Source organism: Stenella coeruleoalba (genome assembly GCF_951394435.1).
Source record: "Stenella coeruleoalba genome assembly, chromosome: 9".
NCBI classification, from domain to species: Eukaryota; Metazoa; Chordata; class Mammalia; order Artiodactyla; family Delphinidae; genus Stenella; species Stenella coeruleoalba.
The window spans coordinates 47562368-47586943 of NC_137155.1; the positions used below are offsets into that span (position 1 = coordinate 47562368).

The 24576-nt window shown below is 37.4% G+C and overlaps 1 protein-coding gene across 1 annotated transcript in view; it reads left to right on the forward strand.

The window, feature by feature from the left end:
• SGCE (sarcoglycan epsilon) overlaps positions 1-24576 on the forward strand; it is a 68660-nt gene that overhangs the window by 38766 nt on the left and 5318 nt on the right. Inside the window, 5 exon segments of the mRNA XM_079931586.1 lie at positions 9863-10025; positions 12417-12628; positions 13572-13598; positions 14327-14409; positions 14412-14514. Coding sequence (XP_079787712.1) covers positions 9863-10025; positions 12417-12628; positions 13572-13598; positions 14327-14409; positions 14412-14514 — 588 coding nt within the window.

The following is a 24576-nucleotide window of genomic DNA, read 5'->3' on the forward strand; positions in this document are numbered from 1 at the left end:
TAAATTGTACCTTGTATGGTACAATAATGGATTTTGAAGTCAGTCAAGCACACATAGAAGTGCTTGGAGGAAAATAGTTGCTTTATCGCTTGCCTATCATCTGCTGGTTGGCTTTCTCTATGAAAACATAATTCTGGAGCTTAAAATTTTACTTGAGAGGTACAACATGGATCTCTTTCCCAATTGAGTAATTGAAGGAGGACCATAGAAGGAGATGAACAGGGGTATCTCCCCTGAAGACATTCTCCAAATGTGGAATCTTTTCAACAGGTTTTTAAGGTAATGTGTTCCACAGTGATTGTTAAAACAATGACCAAAGATGTTGGAGGAAACAACATGAAAACCAGGTATTGGTAGAGTTTTCCATAGTTGTGCTTTCTTCTGGGCTCACCGCTTCTCTAACCAGTAGTGTAGACCCCACCCGTAGAGGCACTTTAAGAAACAACTAGGCTAAATTGAACTAACAGCTCTCTAAACCAAACTCTGACCTAAAACAGGGCTGCGCAACTATGTCTAGCCTGAGAATTGCCAGTAGAGGTTTATGAAGAATATACCTAGGTTCCTGGCCTCTGATTCCCCCTAGAGATTCTGGATCTTTGAGTCTAGGGCTGGGCCTGAGCATGTGACTCTAAATTAAGAACAGAATTTTTTGTCCTACAAGTACTTGTTGGAGAATTCAGTCATTAGCTGACTGACCCCCCAACACCTGCTAGCGGGAGGCATGTGCTGTCAGTCCCGTGGCATTTATTTGGACCCTGTTGTCTCAGATCCTTTCCCAACTTGAAATGCTTTCCATGAGTTTTAATTTAATGTTAAGCCGCAACCTTTACAGAGTATTCATATAATAAGTCTTTTAAAATAGATTTTCTATAAATTATACCCAGTGCCAACTCTGTTACTCCAGTGTCCCTATATGTGCACCAATGAAATAAGATCCTACTGGAGTATAATTGCAGGAGAAAAATTTGTCCCTGGGAATGATTTTGCATATTTTCTTTGGTTGTTACATAATGTCAAGGTAACAAAAATAGGGGTTTTTTTTTACGCTGTAGCCTTCAATTTAGAAATAAATCCAGTGCTTAACTCATCTCTTGTGCTTTCCTTTCTTTTTAATGATGTATATCATGATTCTTGATTCACTTACAAAACTTTTTGCCTCCGTACTTTGTTTTGAAAATAACATGGGCTATAAATCTCTTTAAAAATGAAATATTGAGGGCTTCCCTGGTGGCGCAGTGGTTGAGAGTCTGCCTGCCGATGCAGGGGACACGGGTTCGTGCCCCGGTCCGGGAAGATCCCACATGCCGTGGAGCGGCTGGGCCTGTGAGCCATGGCCGCTGAGCCTGCGCATCCGGAGCCTGTGCTCCGCAGCGGGAAAAGCCACAACAGTGAGAGGCCCGCGTACTGAAGAAAAAAAAAAAAAAATTGAAAAGATTGAGGGTGGGATCAGAGATGCAAAGGAATTGCATCCCTTTATTTTCTAAAATTTTATTTAAAAATATATTTAGAAGTGTTAAACACCTAATAACCGTGTTCTGCTTAATATTTTGCATAAGTCTCAGTCTCTGATTAAAAAAAGAAAAAACTTCTCGAAAGTATTTCCTGTTACGCACGGCAGCCACAATGTACTAACTGCAAACTTTTCCATGTTACTCAAACCAACAGCAGAAGACAAAGAGGACCTCTCAGTAGTAGACCCTCAGAGTAAACCAACAGCCCTTCCACGGCCCAGAGTGCCCTTAAGTGTCAGTCGTCAAGAACCCCCTCTACAGCATCCCAGCTCCTCATCCTTCTTGATGTGCATTTTTTTCATCTCTGCCGACCTCACTGACAGCCTTTAAACTTCTTCTAAATCTAACAGAAAACAATTATAAAGATTTCCTTCAAAGTGAGTAAGCTCCTGCAAAGGAACCCTAAACCTCCTGAAAAGATTCCCTTTCACTTTCCAGACCCATAACCTCAGGGCAACTGTGCTCTCTCTGGGTGTGGTCTCAGGGCTGCTTTGCTCTTGACACTGAGCCAGAGGCTAAGGACTCATGGATGCATTTAGCCTGGGATAAAGCTGGTGGAAAGAGGAGCAGGTTCATGTTTCATTCTGGGCATGGCAGAGCTGCCAACTCAGGGTGAGTGATGCGGTGTAAATGGTGGTTAGGAAGGGAATGACGGGGTGTGAGGATTAAAGAATATACTCACTTTTCATAAGAGATTGTCAAACCTACCACTGTTTCCTCTGGTTACCAAAGCCTGTGGATCTATCCTCAATCAACAACAGAGGATCCTAGTTTATTCTCTAGACAATCTCACAAAGTACTCCCTCTAATTAATTGTCTGTGTTTTGCCCTGTAAAGGGCTCAGGGAGAAGTTACACGTGAAGAAGAGAATGTAAGTCAAAGGCTGCCAAAGACTGCTCTGATGTGAGGTCATGGTCCTAGGCCAGTCTGTAGTGCTCTGCTGAATCTGTCCCCATGTTTGGTGATTTACAAGATAGTCTTTAATTTTTTTTTTTTTTTTTTTTGGTGGTACGCGGGCCACTCACTGTTGTGGCCTCTCCCGTTGCGGAGCACAGGCTCCGGACGCGCAGGCTCAGCGGCCATGGCTCACGGGCCCAGCCGCTCTGCAGCATGTGGGGTCTTCCCGAACCGGAGCATGAACCCGTGTCCCCTGCATTGGCAGACGGACTCTCAACCACTGCACCACTAGGGAAGCCCAGTCTTTAATTCTTAAATAACGTGCCTTCTGTGTTTTTGATGCAACTATTCTTTCTTTTAGGGAATGATGGTGATATGAGATTGGAATTTTTTAAAAAAAGGCTTAATAAAGTAAAAATTGGAAGCCAATATTAGTCGATTTTTATAAGTATAAAAATAAATAAATTTTAAAAGTCAATGCAACTATATGTCTAAACTATATGTCTATAACTATATTTCTTTAATATCTGTTCTTCTAAGTTCTAGGCATAGATTCACTTTTTTCTTTCATAGTTTAGCATTTATTATTTTTTATGGGGGAATAATGTATTAGTCTCTAGGGTGCAGTGATTTTAAAGAATGCAGTCTATGCTCACATCTATTAGGGACCAGGCAAGTAATCAGATAATTAGAAAGCAGTATTGTACCTATCACATTTGAGGTATTCACAGAGACGGCTCCTCTCCCACTTCTGGTCCATGTCAAAGCGTTCATAGAGGAGATGAAACCTGATCTGAGTTTAAAATATGAGTACAAATTAGCCAGCTCAAAAAATGAGAAAGCGAGAGTCTAGGCAGAGGAACAGCTTGGGCAAAATCCATTAGGTAGGAGGAAGCCTGGTCAATTTGGAAACCTACTTTGTGTGGAAATGGGGGACAGGGATCCAGAAATGATAATGACCAAAGAGGCAAAGACCAGACCATGTAAGGCCTCGTACACCTGGAAGAATTGTTTGGGTTTTTATCTTGAAGCACTAGGGACCTTTGAAGTCCTCCACAAAAAACTCCAGAAAGGTCTGAGCCTTGTGTGCCAGTTCCCTCTTTTGTTAAGATAATTCATCCCTTCTCCAGTAAAGATGAGTAACAAGCAGTAGAACTAGAGTCCAGAAGTGACCTTATTCTTTATTTCTTATTCTGAATTAGATTCTTTATTTAGTTTTATTTCTTCTTTATTTTTCATCTTATTTTTTGATTGACTGATATGCACAGAACAAAGAAGTGGGGTGGAGCAGAGAGGCAGGAATCATGATGCATTTTCTTTCAAGAGCTCAAGAGTTCCCAGGCAACATGTAGCACATGTGGACACTTTCTTCTCTAAACTGTCCCTTGTCTCCTATATACATAAAATAAGGAATAAAATACATTCATTACTTGGACAATTAGGTAAAAAAATACAATCACTGGATCTGTTTATCTGGCTGTTGCTGACAAAAACCAGAGTTTTGACTTCATTTTTTTTTTTTATAAATTTATTTTATTTTATTTATTTTTACTTTTGGCTGTGTTGGGTCTTCTTTGCTGTGCGCAGGCTTTCTCTAGTTGCGGCGAGCGGGGGCTCCTCTTCATTGCGGTGCGTGGGCTTCTCATTGCTGTGGCTTCTTTTGGGAGCACGTGCTCTAGGCACGCAGGCTTCAGTAGTTGTGGCTTGCGGGCTCTGGAGCGCAGGCTCAGTAGTTGTGGCACACGGGCTTAGTTGCTCCGTAGCATGTGGGATGGGATCTTCCCGGACCAGGGCTCAAACCCGTGTCCCCTGCAGTGGCAGGCGGATGCATAACCACTGCGCCACCAGGGAAGCCCCTGACTTAAATTGTTTACCTGTAACGCGGTTCTCCACATTGTATGTGTGAAGGACTCAGTAAATGCTTTTTACCTCAAGGGAAATTGAGTTGTTCAAATTGGAAGAAAAAATCCTTCGTAAGGAACAAATTTTATTCAGAGTACCCAGTGCCTAAGATTGTGAGTCACCATGTTTTGTTAACATTGCTTGAGAGCCTTGAACTTGATAATATGCTCCCATCCCATCTGTTTACATATATTTGGAAGTTTGAAAACATATGGCTATGGTCATGAAGGTAAAGATCATCCTCCTTTCACTTCATAAAAATTTTAAATTTCTGCCTATCAAAAGGCTAGCCTATCAAAATAGCTGCAAATCAAAAAAAGCTGCATGTCAAAGATCTGGGAAAACAGCAGATTAGGAAAGATGTATTTTAGCACGTATAGCATAGAATTATATTGTTATACATGGCCTCGTACAAAATTATTGTTTTAAAAAGCCAACATGTTGAAACTTACTGGCTCTATAAAAGAAGCAATAAATACATGTTATTTTGACTTTCAAGGCAAATCCAGTATCTGCTTCTCTTGAGTAGTGTGTTTGCATTTTATTTATTAACTTATTTATTTTTCCAGTGTTATTGTGATATAATTGACGATATAACATTGGATAAGTTTAAGGTGTACAGCATCAAGATTTGATATAAGTATATATTGCAAAATGATCCCCACAATAACTTTAGTTAACATCCATCACCTCACATAGATACAATTTTTTTTTCTTGTGATGAGAACTTTTAAGAACTACTCTCTTAGCAACTTTCAAATACACAGTTGCTTCTGTTTGTAAACTGGTATCATTCATTCTGCAGATAGGCTCCCTGAGAACAGTGAGAGAGACTGGGTTCAAGGAGGACAATCAAGGGGCTGTTGGCTTCACTCCCTGTGGAAAGTGACAGTGACTAGAACTGGGGTGGTAGCAGTGGGATGGAACAAAGTGGACAGGTGTGTATGAGAGTTCTTTCAGGGTAAATGTCAGAGACTGATGATAGATTGAATATGTAGGGAAAAGGACAGGCGTCAAAGATGATGGTGCTTGAGCATCTGGCCATGCCAATCACCAAGAGAGAAGATGATGGAAGGAGCAACAGGTGGGGGTGGGGGGGGGTGGTGATGAGCTCAGTTCGGAACATATTAAGTTTGTGAAGCTTCTGGATCATCCAAGTAGAGAAGAAAGTAGTTTGGCAGTATGTGTCAACTGTCATAAAAATGTTTCCACTTCTGGGCATCTCTTTTAAGATAGTAACATTAAAGAATATGCACACAGATAGTCTTTACAATATTATTTATAACATCAAAAAATGAGAAGCAACTTACGTGTCCAACTCTGAAATAATTACTGAATAAATCGTGTACACTTAAAAATTATACTTCTATAAAAATATAATTACAAAGACTGTACAATATGGTAAATGCTTATGACGCATTAAGTGAAAAAGCAGGATACAAAATTATATTTTAGAGATTGATTGCAATTAGGCTAAAATATATGCACTTGAAAAGTATTCTGCAAGGTACATTGGAAAATGAAAATCGTGATCTTGGTAATAGAAGTTAATTGTTTTTATATCCCACGTTTTATGTAATGTTTTTATATTGCTTTTATAATTTGAGGAAAAAAATAAAACATTTCGAAGCACCCAAAACGTATGCTTATGCCTATTTATGTTATCTTGAAGTGAATTAATTTAAAATCTTACTAATTATAAATGCAAATCAATGTTATGTAAAAGCAAGAGAACTAACAGTTTTTAAAATATTTATTTTATTTCTGTATTTACAAATATATTTCACAGTTATCAAGGAAAAATATGGTCTTTGCTAAGCAGTTAATAAGGGGATAGAAATCGGCTTTATATGAAGTTTAAAAGTTAACAAATTGTTATAAATGGAATATATTTCTTTTTTTTAAATTTTTATTGTAGTGTAGTTGATTTACAATGTTGTGTTAGTTTCTGCTGTACAGCAAAGTGAATCAGTTATACATTGACATATATCCACTCTTTTTTAGATTCGTTTCCCACATAGGTCATTACAGAGTATTGAGAAGAGTTCCCTGCGCTATACAGTAGGCCCTTATTAGTTATCTATTTTTTATATACTAGTGTATATATGTCAATACCAATCTCCCAGTTTATCCCTTCCCCCCACCCCATCCCCTTTCCCCCTTGGTAACCATAAGCTTGTATTCTACATCTGTGACTCTTTTTCTGTTTTGTAAATAAATTCACTTGTACCATTTTTTTAGATTCCACATATAAATGATAGCATATGATATTTGTCTTTCTCTGTATGACTTACTTCACTCAGTATGACAATCTCTAGGTCCATCCATGTTGCTGCAAATAGCATTATTTTGTTCTTTTTTTTTTTTTTTTTTTTTTTTTGTGGTACGCAGGCGTCTCACTGTTGTGGCCTCTCCCGTTGCGGAGCACAGGCTCCGGATGCGCAGGCTCAGCGGCCCTGGCTCACGGGCCTAACCGCTCCGCGGCATGTGGAATCTTCCCGGACCAGGGCACGAATCCTTGTCCCCTGCATCGGCAGGCGGACTCTCAACCACTTGCGCCACCACGGAAGCCCTATTTTGTTCTTTTTTATGGCTGAGTAATATTCCTGTAAATGGAATGTGTTTCTATTCACTAATCATCAAAATTCTTTACCAGTGGTTTTTTGTTTTGTTTTGTTTTTTTTTTGCAGTACGCAGGCCTATCACTGTTGTGGCCTCTCCCATTGCGGAGCACAGGCTCCGGATGCGCAGGCTCAGCGGCCATGGCTCACGGGCCTAGCCGCTCCGCGGCATGTGGGATCCTCCCGGACCAGGGCACGAACCTGTGTCCCCTGCATCAGCAGGCAGACTTTCAACTCCTGCACCACCAGGGAAGCCCCACCAGTGGTTTCTTATATCTACTTTTTCTGAACTTACAAATGTTTAACTTGATTTTAAATTTCAATCCATTATATACTGTTTGTCTCCCAAAGACACCATAGTTTTTAAAAAGTCTTTCAAATTAAGTCCAAATATAAAATTCACATAAAGAGCAACCAAATGAATCTGTGTAATGGTACTCTGGGGCACAGTTGTCAATTACGGGTGTGACTTCATACTTACATACATTTGAATTTTTGTGCCATACTTTTATTTCATTTTTTTAAAAAAAGACAGCTTTTTTATTGAGATATACTTTACATACTATACAATTCACCTATTTAAAGTATATATAACTCAGTGGATTTAGTTTATTGACAAAGTTGTACAGTCATTACCACAGTCAACTTTAGAGCATTTTTATCCTCCCAACACTCCCCTCTCACACCTGTTAACAGTCACCACCACCACAATCCCCAGCTCTAGGCAACCACAGTTTATTTACTTGCTGTCTATAAATTTGCATATTCTGGACATTTTATATCAATGGAGTCGTACAATATGTGGTCTTTTGTGACCAACTTCTGTCACTTAGCATATTGTTTTCAAGGTTCATCCATGTTGTTTCATGTACAGTACTTCATTCCATTTTATGGCTGGGTAAAGTATGGATATTTTACTTTGTATCCATTCATTAGTTGATGAGCATTTGGATTGTTTCCACTCTTTGACTATTAAGAAGAATGTTGCTGTGAACATTTATGTACAAGCTTTTTGGTAGGCATATATTTAAGTTTCTCTTAGGGTATATACTTAGGAGTGGAATTGCTGAGATATATGGTAACTCTGTATTTAACCTCTTGAACTGTGAGGCTGTCTTCCAAGCACTTGCATCATTTTCCATTCCCACCAGCAGAGTAGGAGAGTTCCAGTTTCTCCCCATCCTCGCTAGCACTTCCTACTGTCTGTCTTTTTCATTGTAGCCATTCTAATGGGTGTGAAGTGGTATCTCATTGTGGTTTTGATTTCTATTTTGCTGATGGCTAATGATGTTGAGCATCTTTTCACGCACTTATTGGACATTTGTATACCTTCTTTGGAGAAATATCAGTTCAGATCCTTTGTCATTCTGAAACTGGATTATTTGTCTCTTTGTTATGGAATTGTTAGAGGCTTTTATATGTTATAGGTATAAGTCCCTTATTAGACATATGACTTGTAAAGATTTTCTTTTGTTCTGTGGGTTGCCTTTTCACTTTCTTGATGATGTCCTTTGAAGCACAAAGTTTTAAAATTTGATAGAATCCAATTTATCTATTTTTTCCTGTTATTGCTGGAACTTTTGGTGTCATATCTAAGAAACTGTTGCTTAATTCAAGGTCATTAAAATTTGTGTCTGCTTTCTTCTCAGAGTTTAATAGTTCTAGCTCTTACATTTAGTCTTTGATTTTTTTTTTGAGTAAATTTTTATATGGTGTGAGTTGGGGGTCCACCTTCTTTTTTTTGCATGTGGATATCCAGTTGTTCTGGTACCATTTGTTGTAAAGACTATTCTTTCCCCCATTGAATTGTCTTGGCACCTGTGACAAAATCAATTTACTAAAGATTTTATTTTTGGACTCTGAATTCTATTCCACTGATCTACATGCCAAGCCTTAACGATAGTACCACACTGTCTTCATTACTATTGCTTTATAGTAAGTTTTGAAGTTGGTAATTGTGAGTCTTCCAACTTTGTTTTTCTTTTTCAAGAATTTTGTGTGTAGGTGGGTCCCTTGAATTTCCATATGAGTTTTAAGATCATTTTGTCAATTTCTGCAAAGAAGACAGCTGGAATTTTGATGGATTTATTCCATTTTGTAAGTAGTTATAGCATTGTCAATAGGAAAAGAAATAATATTTATTTAGAGTAATTTCCTGGTTTTCCCTTTTCTTTTGGAAAAAACCTATGAAATTCCTACCCTCTTAAGCTGCTCCAAGATTATTTAAATGCTATTATCACTATCTTCACTTTTATTGTGAAACTCTTACTGGCAAATTGAATAGAGTTCTTTTCCCCTAGTTGCCAAGATACACATCAAGAAAATACATTTCGTTTGCCTAATTTGTATTTACCAAACAATAGTTGTTCTTTTATATTAGCTTCTTAAAGATTGAAGGACCTTATAATGAGGAACCTAACAGTAGGGGTCTCTGCAGTAGGAAAGCTGATGGATAAAACTCTTAGGTAGAATGGAGAAGTCTGCCTACAGCTCCACACCTCCAGGATGTAACATCACAATCTTATTAAAAATGAAATCAGATGAAGATTTATTACTGATAATTATTTTAGTGATAATATTATTTTCTAAACAATTTAAGAATATTTTTGAATGTAATCTACCAAATATTGTAATTGAAATATGATACATGATTATTTTGAATTAAATAGGGTGAAAAAATTTTTAGAAATTAACAGGGAATCAAGAGAGTGTCTCGTACACCAAAGCACCCAGTAAATATTGGTTGAATAAAGGAAAGAATGAAAAGAAGCCCCTACATGAATCACTGCTTTTAAAGCCCAGGCCCCTACCTTAGGGATGACTGTAGATAATCCCTCAATTCAAAAGGATAAATCCTGCTTTCAGGGTAGATTGTTTTTCAGTGTTTCCAATTTTCTTAAAGGATAACCTGAGTGTTTCACATTTTTGCAGCGTTTATGTCATGGTTGGTGCCGACGTTCCATTTTCTTCTTGTTTACGAGAAGTTGAAAATCCTCAGAATCAATTGAGATGCAGTCAAGAAATGGAGCCTGTAATAACGTGTGATAAAAAATTTCGTACTCAGTTTTATATCGACTGGTGCAAAATTTCGTTGGTGAGTTTTTATTTTGTTTTTGCAAATGTAATTAGAAGTGATGTGGCTGGAGATAGCATTTGACTAAAACCTGAACTGCTTTTAGGAACAAATCCTGGGTTTACTTTGTTAACTGCCGTTGACTTCCCTTGACTTTAAGGATTTGGCAAGTCCGTTGAAAGCGCATCCATTTAAGAACTAGTACCTCCACTTTTGTACTCAGTCTACTCTTGATTAGTTGTGGGGGCCAGATTAGCTTGGCAGGTGGTCCAAGTGTTCCCGCTGGACATCCAGGTGGCTGCTAAGTCCAGATAGATTTTGGAGTCAGTGTGACATGTGCAGGAAGCCTCAGACATGCTGCCACTGTCCCACTTGGGAAGGGGAGACCAGAATACAATCACAAATCTGAAATAAAGCAATATTGTGCTATGACTCAATGTCCTAGAAACGCAGATTGTAGGGAGATACCAAGCAATAAAAGGAAAAGCAGAGGAAAGTTAGACTCTTACCCCAGCCCTGTAAATATTAAATATTTCTTTCTAAATCACTTTTTTATTAGCATGTTCAAAGACTTAGGAACATATGGGTAAGATTTCCTGTATGTGAAAGGTATATATGATATTTTATATATAAGTTATATTAAATTTTTTGATCCTCCTTTCTGGAAGATAGGAAAGTTGTTTCACTTCTTTAGCGACCTTTAGATTTAACTTCTGTCAACTCTTGATGATTGGTGGTGAGTGAATTAGGTCTAAGTTTAAAGTTGACATTTGAACAAATATCAACACATAAACACAACTGTCACTTCATGTCTTAGAGAACCAGCGGCAGGCACTTTTCCCAGATCCAGGATGGGAGAACATACTGCTCACACTGTGGCACTTAGCACCTGTGGCCCTTGGCCCCAGGCTCCTCTTTCCATGTCGCTGTGTCTTAGGAAAATAATGCTCTTTCCCTGTCTTCTCAAATCAAGTAAAATTATTCAGATGCTGTGGTTTATGTGTATTATTTACAAAGCTCAATATTTCAGTCATCATGCTAACCATACAAGGGTGCTAAAGACTGAGTGGCTGCAATCATAACTTAAATAGATGCCTCTCACCAGAGCCAGTAGACAGCGGGCCCTGACAACACCATTTTATTTGTGCTTGTGCTGTACAGTGTTCATGTTTAGGAAAATTATCTAATTTCTAAAGGTTTAAAAATGACTTCTTTGAAGATTTAAATTTCTGTGGTAAGACTTCATAAGAGAAAGCTTGGGAATTTTCGGTTTTTTCTTTTACTTGTATTTATTTATAGGTCACATCTTACCACAGAAGATTTCAGGAGGTTTAAATTAAAGGGTCAGACAATAAACATAATACATAAAATATAAAAGAACTGGAAAATCAGGACCTAAACTTGACCAAAACATAAGCCTAAGGTCAAGTTTGACAATAAGCCTCCTAATGTCCCAGATTAAATGAGGAAATTCATCTGTTATTTGGTTCTCATTCTTAAAGGAGGCAGAGCATCAATTCCTTGGCAGAAGATAAAGTTTTTACTAGCACTGTATCATTAACAAAATTCTTCCAGTGGGGTTTTATGGGAGAGGATACTGAGAAATGCCACAGATAATTCTCCCCAACATTCTTTCAGGCCGCGAGCAAATGTAGTAACAAGTTTCACATGGCTATTTTTGTAGTGCCCTTCAGTAAAAACCTTAGCATAATTAAATGCAACATAGTGAAAGCAGTTCAATTACTGTGGAGGTAAATTAATATAGTCCAACTGTTGTACATTTTTTGAGCCTGGAATAGAATTTATTGAAACTGTAGCATTGGATGGGTTACCTGTTCCTTAAACTATCTTTCCTAAAAACTACTTCTGTCAGCTGGATGGCAGAAAGATCAAGGTTGTAGTCACGTAGAAATTGTCTCTCTCTCTCTTTTTTTTTTTCTCTATTACTAACCTTAGAAACCATACTCACATACTGTGAGTATGAACTGGCTGTGAAGTCAGCCAGTTCACAGTTTGTAACATCTGCACCAGAGATTTGTCACTAGGAAACAAGAAATATACAGAGTGGTGTGAAGGACTTCTGCTTTGGAGGAAGTAAACTGAAAAAGAACAACTGTACACACACACACCTACACATGCACACGTATTTGTTATATTTGTATACGTTTATGTATGTATATATGTTGTGGGAAGGACCTAGAAAGTAGGTCAATATACACCCTTTAATTTATTACTTTTATGCATTACTTCTTCCTAGTTTCCATAAATAATTACAAGTTCAAGGTGATAAAGTAATTGGAAAAGATTGCTTTTTAGAAATTAGTCAAAGACTGTCTTGATATGTCTAGATCTTAAACTCTCATAATGTTTGCAACTATTAATTTGATGTGTAATTGTCTTCTTTTGTGTCAGGTTGATAAAACAAAGCAAGTGTCCACCTATCACGAAGTGATTCGTGGAGAAGGGATTTTACCTGATGGTGGAGAATACAAACCCCCTTCCGATTCTTTGAAAAGCAGAGACTATTACACGGATTTCCTAATTACACTGGCTGTGCCCTCGGCAGTAGCATTGGTCCTTTTTCTAATACTTGCTTATATCATGTGCTGCCGACGGGAAGGAGTGTGAGTACTTTAAATCACTAATAAAAAATTATAGAGCTACTAAGATAACATATAAGATTCCATTAAAAGCCAAGTTTCATTTAGTGCATAAAACACTTTATAAATGAATTGAAATTGTGTTCAAGTCAAACTACAGTACTTTGTTCCTTTAAAATGAAGTAAAATAGTTTTGAGTCTAGTAAATTAAATTAGAGGTTATAATTACTTTATTCAAAAATTATTAAGGCTAGATGTAAATTCTTGCAGGCAAAACAGTCCCAAGAATAACTGAGGCTAGATATTTTGGTTATACAAGCCATCCTGTGTAAGCAGAGACTGCGGAATCTATTGACATGGTAATTGCACTTTAAATAAATAAATTGTCTCAGTCAGTTTGATCAGAAATGATGGTCAGAATTTTTCTTGAAATTGTTCTGCTATCAAACAGGGCGATACCACCTAAATATTTAAAGGTATATATAGATATATAAAAACTTAGGAGTAAATTAATGAAAATAAGATGATAATTTGAGTAATGAGTCTTCACTTCATGAATAGTTAGTACTTTCTGGACAGCTCTGTCAATTAAAATAATCTCCCGAGATTATCTGGAAGTCAGGGTAACAAAACAAAGGATAAAAAAATTAATAAAGCAGCAAGTAACAAGTTCTTCCATTTTTACATGTAGCCTGATTTCATCATGTCATGGAACTTATTTCCAAGAGCTTGATTCTTAATCTCCATTTTTTTTTTTCATTTTTTCCTGTGCGTTTCTCACCAGTATTCCATCTCTGTATGTGTACTCATCCAAGTAACGTCATAAACCTGGTGGCAAATGCTGCCTGGTTGCGTTAATAGTAACAGTGTCAGCATTTCCACCTCGTGCAAGATCCATGAGCATATAGTCTTAATGTTCCAAATATCAATGCTATTATTTAATTCATAAATTTTGTTTTGTTTCTAGGGAAAAGAGAAACATGCAAACACCAGAGTAAGTGTCTTCTTCCTGTTATTTTCTTTTTCATTTCTCAGTTGCTTCTCATGCTCCATACATGTGTGTCATGCTTTTTTTTTCCCCCCATTCATCATCTTTCATAGTTTATTTCATAAATGTGAAAGCTGCTTTCTAAATAGAGATATTTAGGAGGGGTGAGACTAAAAATAAAAAGTGTGTGAAAACTAAGATTATATAGGTAAAAATTAAAACTAAAATATTTCAGATTCAGCATATTAACTTGCCATTTATATTATGTGATTTCCCAATCTGCATTTCTATAAACCAGAGAACAGATGAAAAGACCTTTCATACACGTTTTCCTGAATCTACAGTAATAACCTACCATAAAATGAAACTTCTGTGAGTATTTATAAATGCCCCATCAGAAGCAACAATATAAAAGCTATGGTAGTTTTATCTTAATCGTAGAAATTAAATAGAATAGTAGTTTGCTACCTAGGGCTGTAATAGTAACGCAGTGCTTTATAGCTTACTTTAATGAGAGACGCATTTATTTAAAAATCAGTTTCTAATTTTCAGTTTTGTTATGTTAAAAGTATATGAAATGTATCTTCTTCTGAAATACTTGTAGAATGCCCAGAGTTAAATGATGTCTTCTTATTTTAAAAAGAAAAAATGATTTTGTAACTTTTTCAAACTGATGACCTGTGGGGCTAATATGTGATTTTAAATATATGTGGTTTTATTTCTTTTTGACCTAGCATCCAACTGGTCCATCATAGTGCTATTCAGAAATCTACCAAAGAACTTCGTGACATGTCCAAGAATAGAGAGATAGCATGGCCCTGTCAACACTTCCTGTGTTTCACCCTGTGACTGGGGAAATCGTACCTCCTCTACACGCAGACAATTATGAGAGCACTAATATGCCATTGATGCAAACACAGCAGTAAGTATCCACTTGGAACCGTAATTATTATTATTTTAAAAAATTTTTTATTTATTTATTTTTGGCTGCGTTGGGTCTTTGTTGCTGCGCGTGGCATTTCTCTAGTTGTGGCAAGCTGGGGCTACTCTTCATTATGGTGTGCGGGCTTATTGCAGTGGCTTCTCTTGTTGCGGAGCATGGGCTCTAGGCATGCGGGCTTCAGTAGTTGTGGCACGTGGGCTCAGTAGTTGTGCTCGCGGGCTCTAGAACACAGGCTCAGTAGTTGTGGTGCATGGGCTTAGTTGCTCCGTGGCATGTGGGATCTTCCCGGACCAGGGCTCGAACCCGTGTCCCCTGCATTGGCACGACGATTCTTGACCACTGCACCACCAGGGAAGCCCCTGGAACCGTAATTATTAATGCATGAATATATCTACTTAATGTCTTTCAAGACCAGACGTCTTCATTGTTGTTGCATTTATTTGTTTATAACTGGAGGAGAAAATAGCAAAATACTTGATAGTGTAGATCCCAACCCCATGGTGCTAACCCAAATAAATAGAATTACCTTCAGGAAATGCTTTTTTTCCTTCACTAATCCAAACAAGATGACATTCCTCTTAATAGTTAAGAAACTGGCACTGCTAATAAACTAACATATGCTTGCTCAAAGATGAGTTAATTGTGAAAAGAGAGGCATGTCCTAAAGCATAGCAAATGGATTACTTTTTAGAACTATTAGAATTGTTTGGTTCTGTTAACCTATTGTTTTTAATGTATTACCACAGATCTATTTAATCTAAATTTTTTGCCTCAGGGTTTTCAGCGTTTTTTTGTTTTTTTGTTTGTTTTTTTGTTTTCAGCGTTTTTTTGTCATTTGCTTATATATCAAAATGAGTAGTTCCAATTTGGCTCAAAACACAATTTATTAGTGCAGACCTTCTCTGTAGTACTAGAAGGACTATGGTTAGAAAGCCTGGGAAGAGGCCTTTGTAAGGGATAGGTGTGGAGGAGATTGGTTGAGGAGACTGGTCAGTTGCTCTTGAGAACCCATGTTATATGTCTAGAAGCTCGGTTTTGGTATAAGGGAATTGTAGGTAAAAGTGTCATTTATTTCTAAGAACATGGCTGTTCTTTTCTTTTTTAACCATATGTTAAAATGCGTTAAATTCAGTTTCCCCAAGGAAGTCACGGTTTGCTTTTGAGATCCTCCTTTTCAGTTTACTCTTGTAAATACAATGGATATACAAAAAAATCTGGCCCTCTCACCCCAACACACACACACACACACACACAAACGTTAGGATATGATATAAAAGTAACCTCTTACTGATTAAAGATTTATTTGGGAACCATATTGGGTGTATTTTTCCATTGCAGATGCTTATTTTGCAACCGTGTAAAGAGCATGTGGTAATTTGAAGATTAAACAGTAATTAATATGAGTATTATAGACAGTCAGACTATAAGTTTGTCCAAAATAGTTTGGCAATCTAAAAATATTGTGAAAGCGCGCCCAGCTAGCTCGGTAGAGAATGAGACTCTTAAAAGTATTATGAATATTTTCCTGAAGTCCTCTAACAACACGTACTTACTGTTGGACAGACCAAGGTATGTGTTTGTGTGCATGTATGTGTGTGTGTGTTTGTGTGTAATTGATTCAAGTTCCATTAGCAGTAGGGAAAATTGCATACATTTAAAATTTTGAGTTTTGGAAACAATATTCTATCAGGGATGTAGATATTAAAGTCTCACAAAATTGAGTTGTACTGAATGGAACTGATGGATTTCTATGTCCTCTGATGGTTAGAGGGTCATCATGAAACCTACTTTACCAGGATTATTAGATACTGATGAGAAAAATTAGGAAAATTTCAAGAATATTGTAATAGTTCACAATTTAGCAATCTCTCCTGTCTTTTTTTAGATGACAATTATGAGCAGCCTTATCATTCATTTTCAAAATGAAAATAATTAAAGAATTCTTTAATGCTTCCATTTCTTATGTTCTTTACCCAGGAATGCTAGTGAGATGTCGATATTTATTCTTCAAAGGTTGATCTATATTTTCAAACATGAAATGGTCAAATACATTTGAGAAACAGGGTGTTTTGTTTTTTGTGTTTAAACTACAAGAGTTCTCAGAGCCTTTAGTGCGTTGATACGCTTTGTGAAAAGCACGGAAAAGATCGGAAGAGGTAACTCTTTTTAAAGAACACAGTTTGGGAAATCTTCTATTGACAAAATAACAATGCTATCAAATTTTAGAGGAGAGAAATATTCATTATAATGAATAGGGGAACTTGAATATGTTTTTAAGTCAGTAAAAATTTAAGGGAGGAAAAAAAGCCAGGGTCACTTTTTATACGCTTTCTGACCATATTTGTTGGGAATAAGGATAACTCTTTAAATTTTATTTTGATTCTATGTTCCTAGAACTTTGCAATTTTGCTACTAATATGCAAGCAAAAGAAAACTTCCTACCTAGTTTATAACTAAATGCATCTTCCTGGTCCTTCCATAACCCCATCAAGACTGTCCTTATGTTGATCAGATCTCTCTGTTTGCAAATGCCATAGGTTATTTTATTGAACTTGCAACAATTTGACCATACATGTATTTTTAAGTCCAGAAAACCTTTATATTATTCAGATTTCTGCTAATGGAAAAAGTCCATTAACTAGCACTTCTATATAAATAGGGTACATAGATAATTGATGATGTTCACAATGATTATTCTGAGGCACTGCAAGATCATCAAGTGTGTCTGACTCATCAGAGGAAAATTAAATTACATTCAATATAGTTTCAGTGTTGAGTTTATATTATCTTTCTTTTATTCTTGGAAATGGATAATATGTGCACGGTCTCTATGGTAACTCCCTATAAGCCAGAATATGTGATTAACCTCATTTTCCAACCATGCCAGATAATAGAGAATTTATTGTTTCAGATTCATCACAACTGTCCTTTACGCAAATTCAGCTTTTACTCCTTCCCTGTTTTTGAAGGTTTATTTTAGCCCAGGTACACACATACATAAATATTTTGGTCATTTGGATCGAACTGAATTCTCAATGTTAAAATGAGATATTCGATGAGGTATCACAATACTTGATAACCAGGTATATCCTTGGATAATGCTGCCTGTTATTTATTAATTAACCCTCTCTAAAAGGGCATGCATCTTCACATATTCATACTAACTGTACTGAATTTATCATTCATAAATAATGTGGCTAGCTACATTATTTTGTGTTTATTCTTCAGACTTGACAGCAGAAATATTCAGGCGTAATAGGGCTGAAAGTTTATGTAGGCTTCTAAGTAAGACTCAAGAACATTCAAAGCTTTCCTTCAGAGCTGCATAGAAACTTGTTTGGGTCTTTTAAACAAGTCAGTCCACGAGGTGTAGCGAACCTCGTAACAGCGAGGTCTATAGAACTCGTAGCAGTTGTGTAACGGGAGGCTGCCACAGTTATTTATCAATTACACAGTAATCTTTTCTTTTTGGTAGAATGCTTCATAGGACTCCAGACTGGCACCTTAAATTAGACAGTAAAAAAATATTTAATCATTTGCAGATGATAAAATCGAGATATGGATAAGAGACCTAAATTAGGTCAAAACTGAGATTAGGTTATTTACCAATCTTGATATCAAGTCAGGGATAGATAATGTGGTCATTGACCTCGAAGGATTTCTGATTCAGGTTATGGGCAAGGTGATTGAACAGATAGTGGAAAGGGAAACTGGAGCAGGCCCAGGAGATGGGACACCTGCTAGAAAGGGGGGATTTCATTTTGTACAGTGTTCCTTCTACTTTTCAGATCAGAGAGACAATATAGACAGACTTTTAAAATTATCACATAATATAAAAATATAAGGCAAATTAATTTTGATCTTTGCTAACATATCTATTGTTTCATAAACTTTTTTTTAATATATTTATTTATTTTTAATTTTGGCTGTGTTGGGTCTTCGTTGCTGTGCGTGGGCTTTCTCTAGTTGCAGCAAGCGGGGACTGCTCTTCGTTGTGGTGCACGGGCTTCTCATTGCAATGGCTTCTCGTTGTGGAGCATGGGCTCTAGGCGCGTGGGCTTCAGTAGTTGTGGAACATGGGCTCAGTAGTTGTGGCTGTGGGCTCTAGAGCGCAGGCTCAGTAGTTGTGGCTCACGGGCTTAGTTGCTCCGCGGCATGTAGGATCTTCCCGGACCAGGGCTTGAACCCGTGTCCCCTGCATTGGCAGGAGGATTCTTAACCACTGCGCCACCAGGGAAGCCCTCATAAACTTTTTAATTTTGGAATGATTTTCAAGCTACAGAAAAGTTACAAAGATAATACAGGGTTCCCAGAGATTCCCCCACCCCATTTCTCCCATCGTTAACATCGTACAGTCCCTTAGTTTGTCACAACTAAGAAACCAACATTGGTGCTTTACTATCAACCAGACTTCAGATTTTTTTTTTTTTCAGATTTCACTAGTTTTTCCCCCAATGTGCTTCTTCTGCTCCAAGATTCTGTCTAGGACACAATAATTGGCATAACTCTTTAGTCTCTTCTGCTCTAGGCAGTTTCTTAGACCGTCCTTGCTTCCCACGACCTTGACAGTCTTGAGGAGCACTAGCCGTGTCTTCTGTAGAGTGTCCCCCATCCCACAGTATAGTCAGGCTGCCTGCATCTGTACTTAATCTGTTATCTTTGTAGCTCAGTGAATACGTGTTGCCATTAATAGGAAGAAGAATTTTTGCCTCTATAGGCAGTCCCCTGACTTATTACAATTCATTGCTAGAAATCACATTCTAAAGTAATTCTTAAAAGTAAATTTGCCTTGCCCGAAGAATCATTGTTGTGATTAGAGGTTACGTTTTTGACCAAAGATGTAACATCAAAAATATAATACAGATTTGACTGATGTACTTCAAAGATAAGCTTTTGTAATGATTTAAATTAAGAAAGTCCAATTCCAAGGCATAGAATTTTAGGTCCTAAAAGGAATGTTGACAGATAGTAGTCTAGCCTGGTTATTCCCAAACCAAGTTGCACGTTACACTCCCCTGTGAGGCTTTTGCAATACAGATCCCAGGGCCCTACTTCTGGGAGTTTGGAAGCTGGTGGACGTATGTATTATGGTGGAGCAGGAAAAAAAACATTGGGAATCCCAGCTTTAAATACTTAAAGAACCTACGTTTTAGGATTCATTATTTCTAGTATTTCTGTTGTGGAGGGAGTGGGGGGGAAGTTTTAAAGGGGGAACAGTTTCTCCTAATTCCCCCTGAGGGGTCTGTGCAAAAGAAAATGTGAAAGGGGACAGTCCAGAGTGTTGGGCTTTGTGCCTCTAGATTTTCACACTTCCTTAAACTGCCGAGGAGGATGGTGTGGAGAAGTGAGAGATTAGTGCTGATTGGAAAATGATATCCGAATGGGACAGAGAAACGGTAAACCTTGAAAAGATAAAAACCACCTGGAAACTGTGCTCATTTTGCGATTTCATGTGAAGTATTGACTGGAGGATCCCAAATATTCAATTTTCTAAAAAATAATTTATTCTTTAATTTGTAGTGTATTATGTGGTCTTTTAGGGGGTAGGTCTGCCTCTTCATTATTCTTTTTTTAATCCCAACATCAGTATCAATTGATTTTTCCTGAGTGGGAGGCCTCGTCAATGAGGAATTTATATAAGGAATAATAGGGGCAAGTACCCAAACATTTTCTAGGAAGATTTTAATTGGCTATACAAAAATTTTCCTTGTTCATTATACTAAACATAACACTTAATCCAGGGTGATTGGGTCTCCCTCAAGACAGGAAGTAGGTTGTGTTTAATCTTTTGCAAATTAACAAGTATAAAAGTAGAGTTAAGTCTTCTAATTATAGATATTTAGTAACTAATCATTTTAGCTTTTATCTAAAGTATTTTTCCATTTGTCTTCCCTTGGGTAATAGTGAGAACCAGCTTCATGGTAAAATTCCATAAATAAAAAATTAGGTTTCAATGAAAGTTAATATCAGTTGAAGAGACTGTTTCGGGGGATCAAGATAATGATTTCCTGTTGACAAGAAGTGTCCAGCAGCCAAGGATATTTCAGAGCCATTGACTTTTTAAAAAAATTCAGCGAGTATATGCTAAAAGTGACAGATATAGTAGCTCTCTGACAGACTTTGGTTCTAGAGATTTGGACTTCTTCAGTTTAAGGCTGTGGTGGCCTTGCTTTCAGCTTTATAAAAGTAGGGAGGGCTTCCCTGGTGGCGCAGTGGTTGAGAGTCCGCCTGCCGATGCAGGGGACACGAGTTCGTGCCCCGGTCCAGGAAGATCCCACATGCCGCAGAGCAGCTGGGCCCGTGAGCCATGGCCGCTGAGCCTGCGCGTCCGGAGCCTGTGCTCCACAACGGAAGAGGCCACAACAGTGAGAGGCCCGTGTATCACAAAAAAAAAAAAAAAAAAAAAGTAGGGAAAAGGACCTAAAATAAATGAATTTCTCCTTTCTTCTTTATATTCCACGTATATTCTACATTGATTTTAATTAAAATTAGATCTTGAAATTTAAAATTGTGGTGATGTTTCCAATTTCTTTGTGTCCTTCCTTCCTTCTTTGAGCAAAATAATGGCCTGGTTCCTTAGTAAAAGTAGACTGTGTCCACATCAGCATTTTTGTAGAAAAAATTTTGTAGAAAATTCAAGGTTTGGATAATGTCAATTTTGCTGATAATTGAGAAGTTCCAAAAAGATATTACTATTTCTTATTTTTAAATGCATACATACTAATTCAAAAGAAGTGTTTTGTGTTCCACGTAACTAAACTAATGTCATTTGTTTTCAACTCTGGCATGGATTCTGTGGCTTTATACAAATCCCTCAGCCTTTCTTTGCTTTTGAGTCTTCAAGCAAGTAGGAACATAATGAGTTGATAATCATCAACCTTACTCATAGAATTACTCTACAGGATATCCAAGAATGTCAAATTACTTTAAAATGGTTGCACAAATAATAAATAATTGTGTACTCCCCCAAATCACTTATTTATTAATTTGCAAGTTATTACCTTTGCTTTCTTAAAGGATAGAGTTTGTGCAATAGCCAATTTACATAATTTTCTATTTAAATGCCTGTCGTTAATGGTAGTAAAAATAGAAAAAAATTAATGCTAATAATTAGAGAATTACAGTTTTTGTAAATCTTTTTCCTACATAATTCAGTTTACGCAAAATAATCTTTCCACCAGTCCACTAATAGCTTAATTATTCTAAATAGTTTGATGACTTTATAAAGGTCCTTTCTTTGAAGGATTATAGGACTTCTGTTTGAAGTCAACCCCGACTTTTCCTGTCTAATTGCCTTTAGCAGCCTGCTTTCACCAAAGATAGAAGCGTTTCCATTTTCTTACTGCATTCTCTGCTCAACTATAGCAAAGTCAGTTGTGGGCATTTTTCTAATATGCCTGAAGCAGCGCTCTTGTGAGTTACCTCCCTTCAATCTTTAAATGGAATACATACTTCAAATATGCCCATCATAGGTATATTAACACTCACAGGCTTACCTGTAGCCACAAGTTTGGTCAACCGCAAAATCAGTCATGTGTGCGCACCTTGGAGACTCTGGGGATGTGGAATCTCCACGTATTTTTTTGTTGAGCACCTTGTTGCACACACTGTACTTGTATGTAACTCATCTGAGTTTCAGTTGAAGTTGTGAGGAGCACATGTACATTGTTCAAACTTAACAAACTTAATTGGGACGCTCACTGCAGATACTTTTAAATCCCTAAACCAGTGTAATACACACAGTTGCTCATACTTCTCCTCCAGATTTCTTACTCATTTGTGTGGCACTTTCTGAACTAACCATTTCTCTTCAAACCTAACCAAGGCCATTGCTGTTTAGAAAGTTGTAGCAAAAGAGGAAAAAAAACCCCGAAGGCTAGAGAAGAAATGACAGGGTGTAGATTGACTTTGATCCGTGGTTTTAAAACTGTGTTCCACAGAAGGGTCAGGTGGGTTGGCCAGTGAGAGAGTGGGGTCCAGCTGCTTCATTCACAGATTGATTTTGAATTTGGTTATCCTGATCTAGGGCTTTTGAAAGGCTTTCTTTGTCCTCTTTGGTATCTTTATTTTGTCAAAATGTATTGATTTAATCCATTAATAGGCCAGGTAGAGCTAGAGATGATAGGAAATGAGGACGTGTGTGTGTGTGTGTGTGTGCATGCGTGTGCACGCAAGGTGTGCCGTATTCATTTCTAATGTAGAATAGACCCAAAGTAGTTGTACCTGAGAAGTTAAAAGAAAACTCATATCCCCCTCCCAAATGTCCGTGAAATTGCATTTTGACTTTGGTAGTAAAGATGTTTGTTTACCCGTCTTTAAATCTGTAACTTAATTTCCTTTCTGTGGTTTGTAAATTAATCTTTTTACTTTCGTGATCAAAAGCACTATAAATACATTGTGTGAAATACTGAAAGAATAAACAAACCAAGGAAAATACTCTCGGAGACCACACAAGGATAAGTAGGGCTGATAGGGAATAGCAAAAAAAGAATGTAATTATTGAGATGAATTATTAAGTAACTTCCTCAAATTGAATTAGAATTGACTTTATTTCCTTAACCATATATTTTAAAAGGAATTGAAACTTTAAAAAAATTCACTTGAAGTCATTAACATTCCTATGGATTAGTTTAAGTTTGAACAGTATTTAGTATGTACTGTTTTCGAGTTTAGATCACTGTATTTGGAGCATAATATTTGCCTGGCTGAAATGATTCAGATCAACGCTTTTCAAACTTTGTTTCTTGGAGGTTTCTTACCAATGCCTTACGGTCCAGCATGTGAGGCAAAGGAAACAAAGCAGGCGGGATTCCTGGCTCCCTTGTTTCAACCCGGGCAACCTCACATTTATCTCTTTTGTACATCAAGAGTTCTGCTTAGGATTTCAATTAAAAGGAATTCCATCGCTGAAGAGAAACAAAAAACCTTGAAAATCCCTGGCTTGGATCAAGCCCTACTCTGTTGCAAGGGGCTGACTCCTAGAATTTCTTCCACACAGAATCTAAATTGTACATTTTTGTAAACTAATTTTCATTTCAAAATCTGAAAATGCATGGGTGAATATGAGTGTTGATAAACATGTGTATTATGTGAATCTTTGTAAGTATCTTCATTTTTGCATGTATTCATCCAAACATAGTTTATTGCATGCTTACTGCTAGGGATACTAAACAAAATAGGAACGTTCTTACTGTTAAGGCACTTTGGGGCAGTTAAACATTATGTGAGGAGAAATACAATGACCGCTTGTGTATGGAAGCCTGCTCAGTGGTAACCTAGTTGGGGGAAGGGGTGCTTAGAGAGTGAGGGGGCATAGATGAGGTAGTACTTTTTAAATTAAAAATAATAAGTTAAATATTTTAATTAACGTTCCTGTGGGATATTTTTAAATTATAGGAGTAATATGAGTCCACTGTAACAAATTTTGGGTTGAGTTTGGAAGGATAAATGGGAGCTGGCTGGGGGCAAGAGATGATAGTGGCCATGGTGGCGGTGATTCTGTTTCAGGAAGTTCAGGGAGGGCTCCACGTAGGAACCAGATACATTGATGGCCTTCCAGATCACACTAAGAAACTTGAAACTTAATTTGCAGTAGGTATAAGGAAATAATGAAATGTGTTCATTTGAATGACATAATCAGATTTGTGTCTCAGAAGATCATCTGACAGCAATGTGCACAGTGGATTATAAGGGAGCAAGAATGGGAATGAGGAGATAATTCAGATCAGTTGCCGAGATCCAAATGAGAAATGATGATGGCTTCAACCAAGGTAGCAGTGGAGATGGGGAAGACGCAAAGAGAGTCAAAGGAGATTGAGGAGAATCATGAAGGGTTCCCAAGGGATTCATTGTAGAAACTGAACGAGAGGGAAGAGTCAATGATGACTTCCATATTTTGACTGGTGCAGTTGGGTGGATAGCCAGTGTCATTCCCTGGGATTTGGATGGAGGAGCACAGGTTTGGCACAGTGAATGAAGATGGTAATATATGTTGTTCTGTGAGGGTGTATATGTGTTCTAGACCTGGATCTGAAAGTGTAC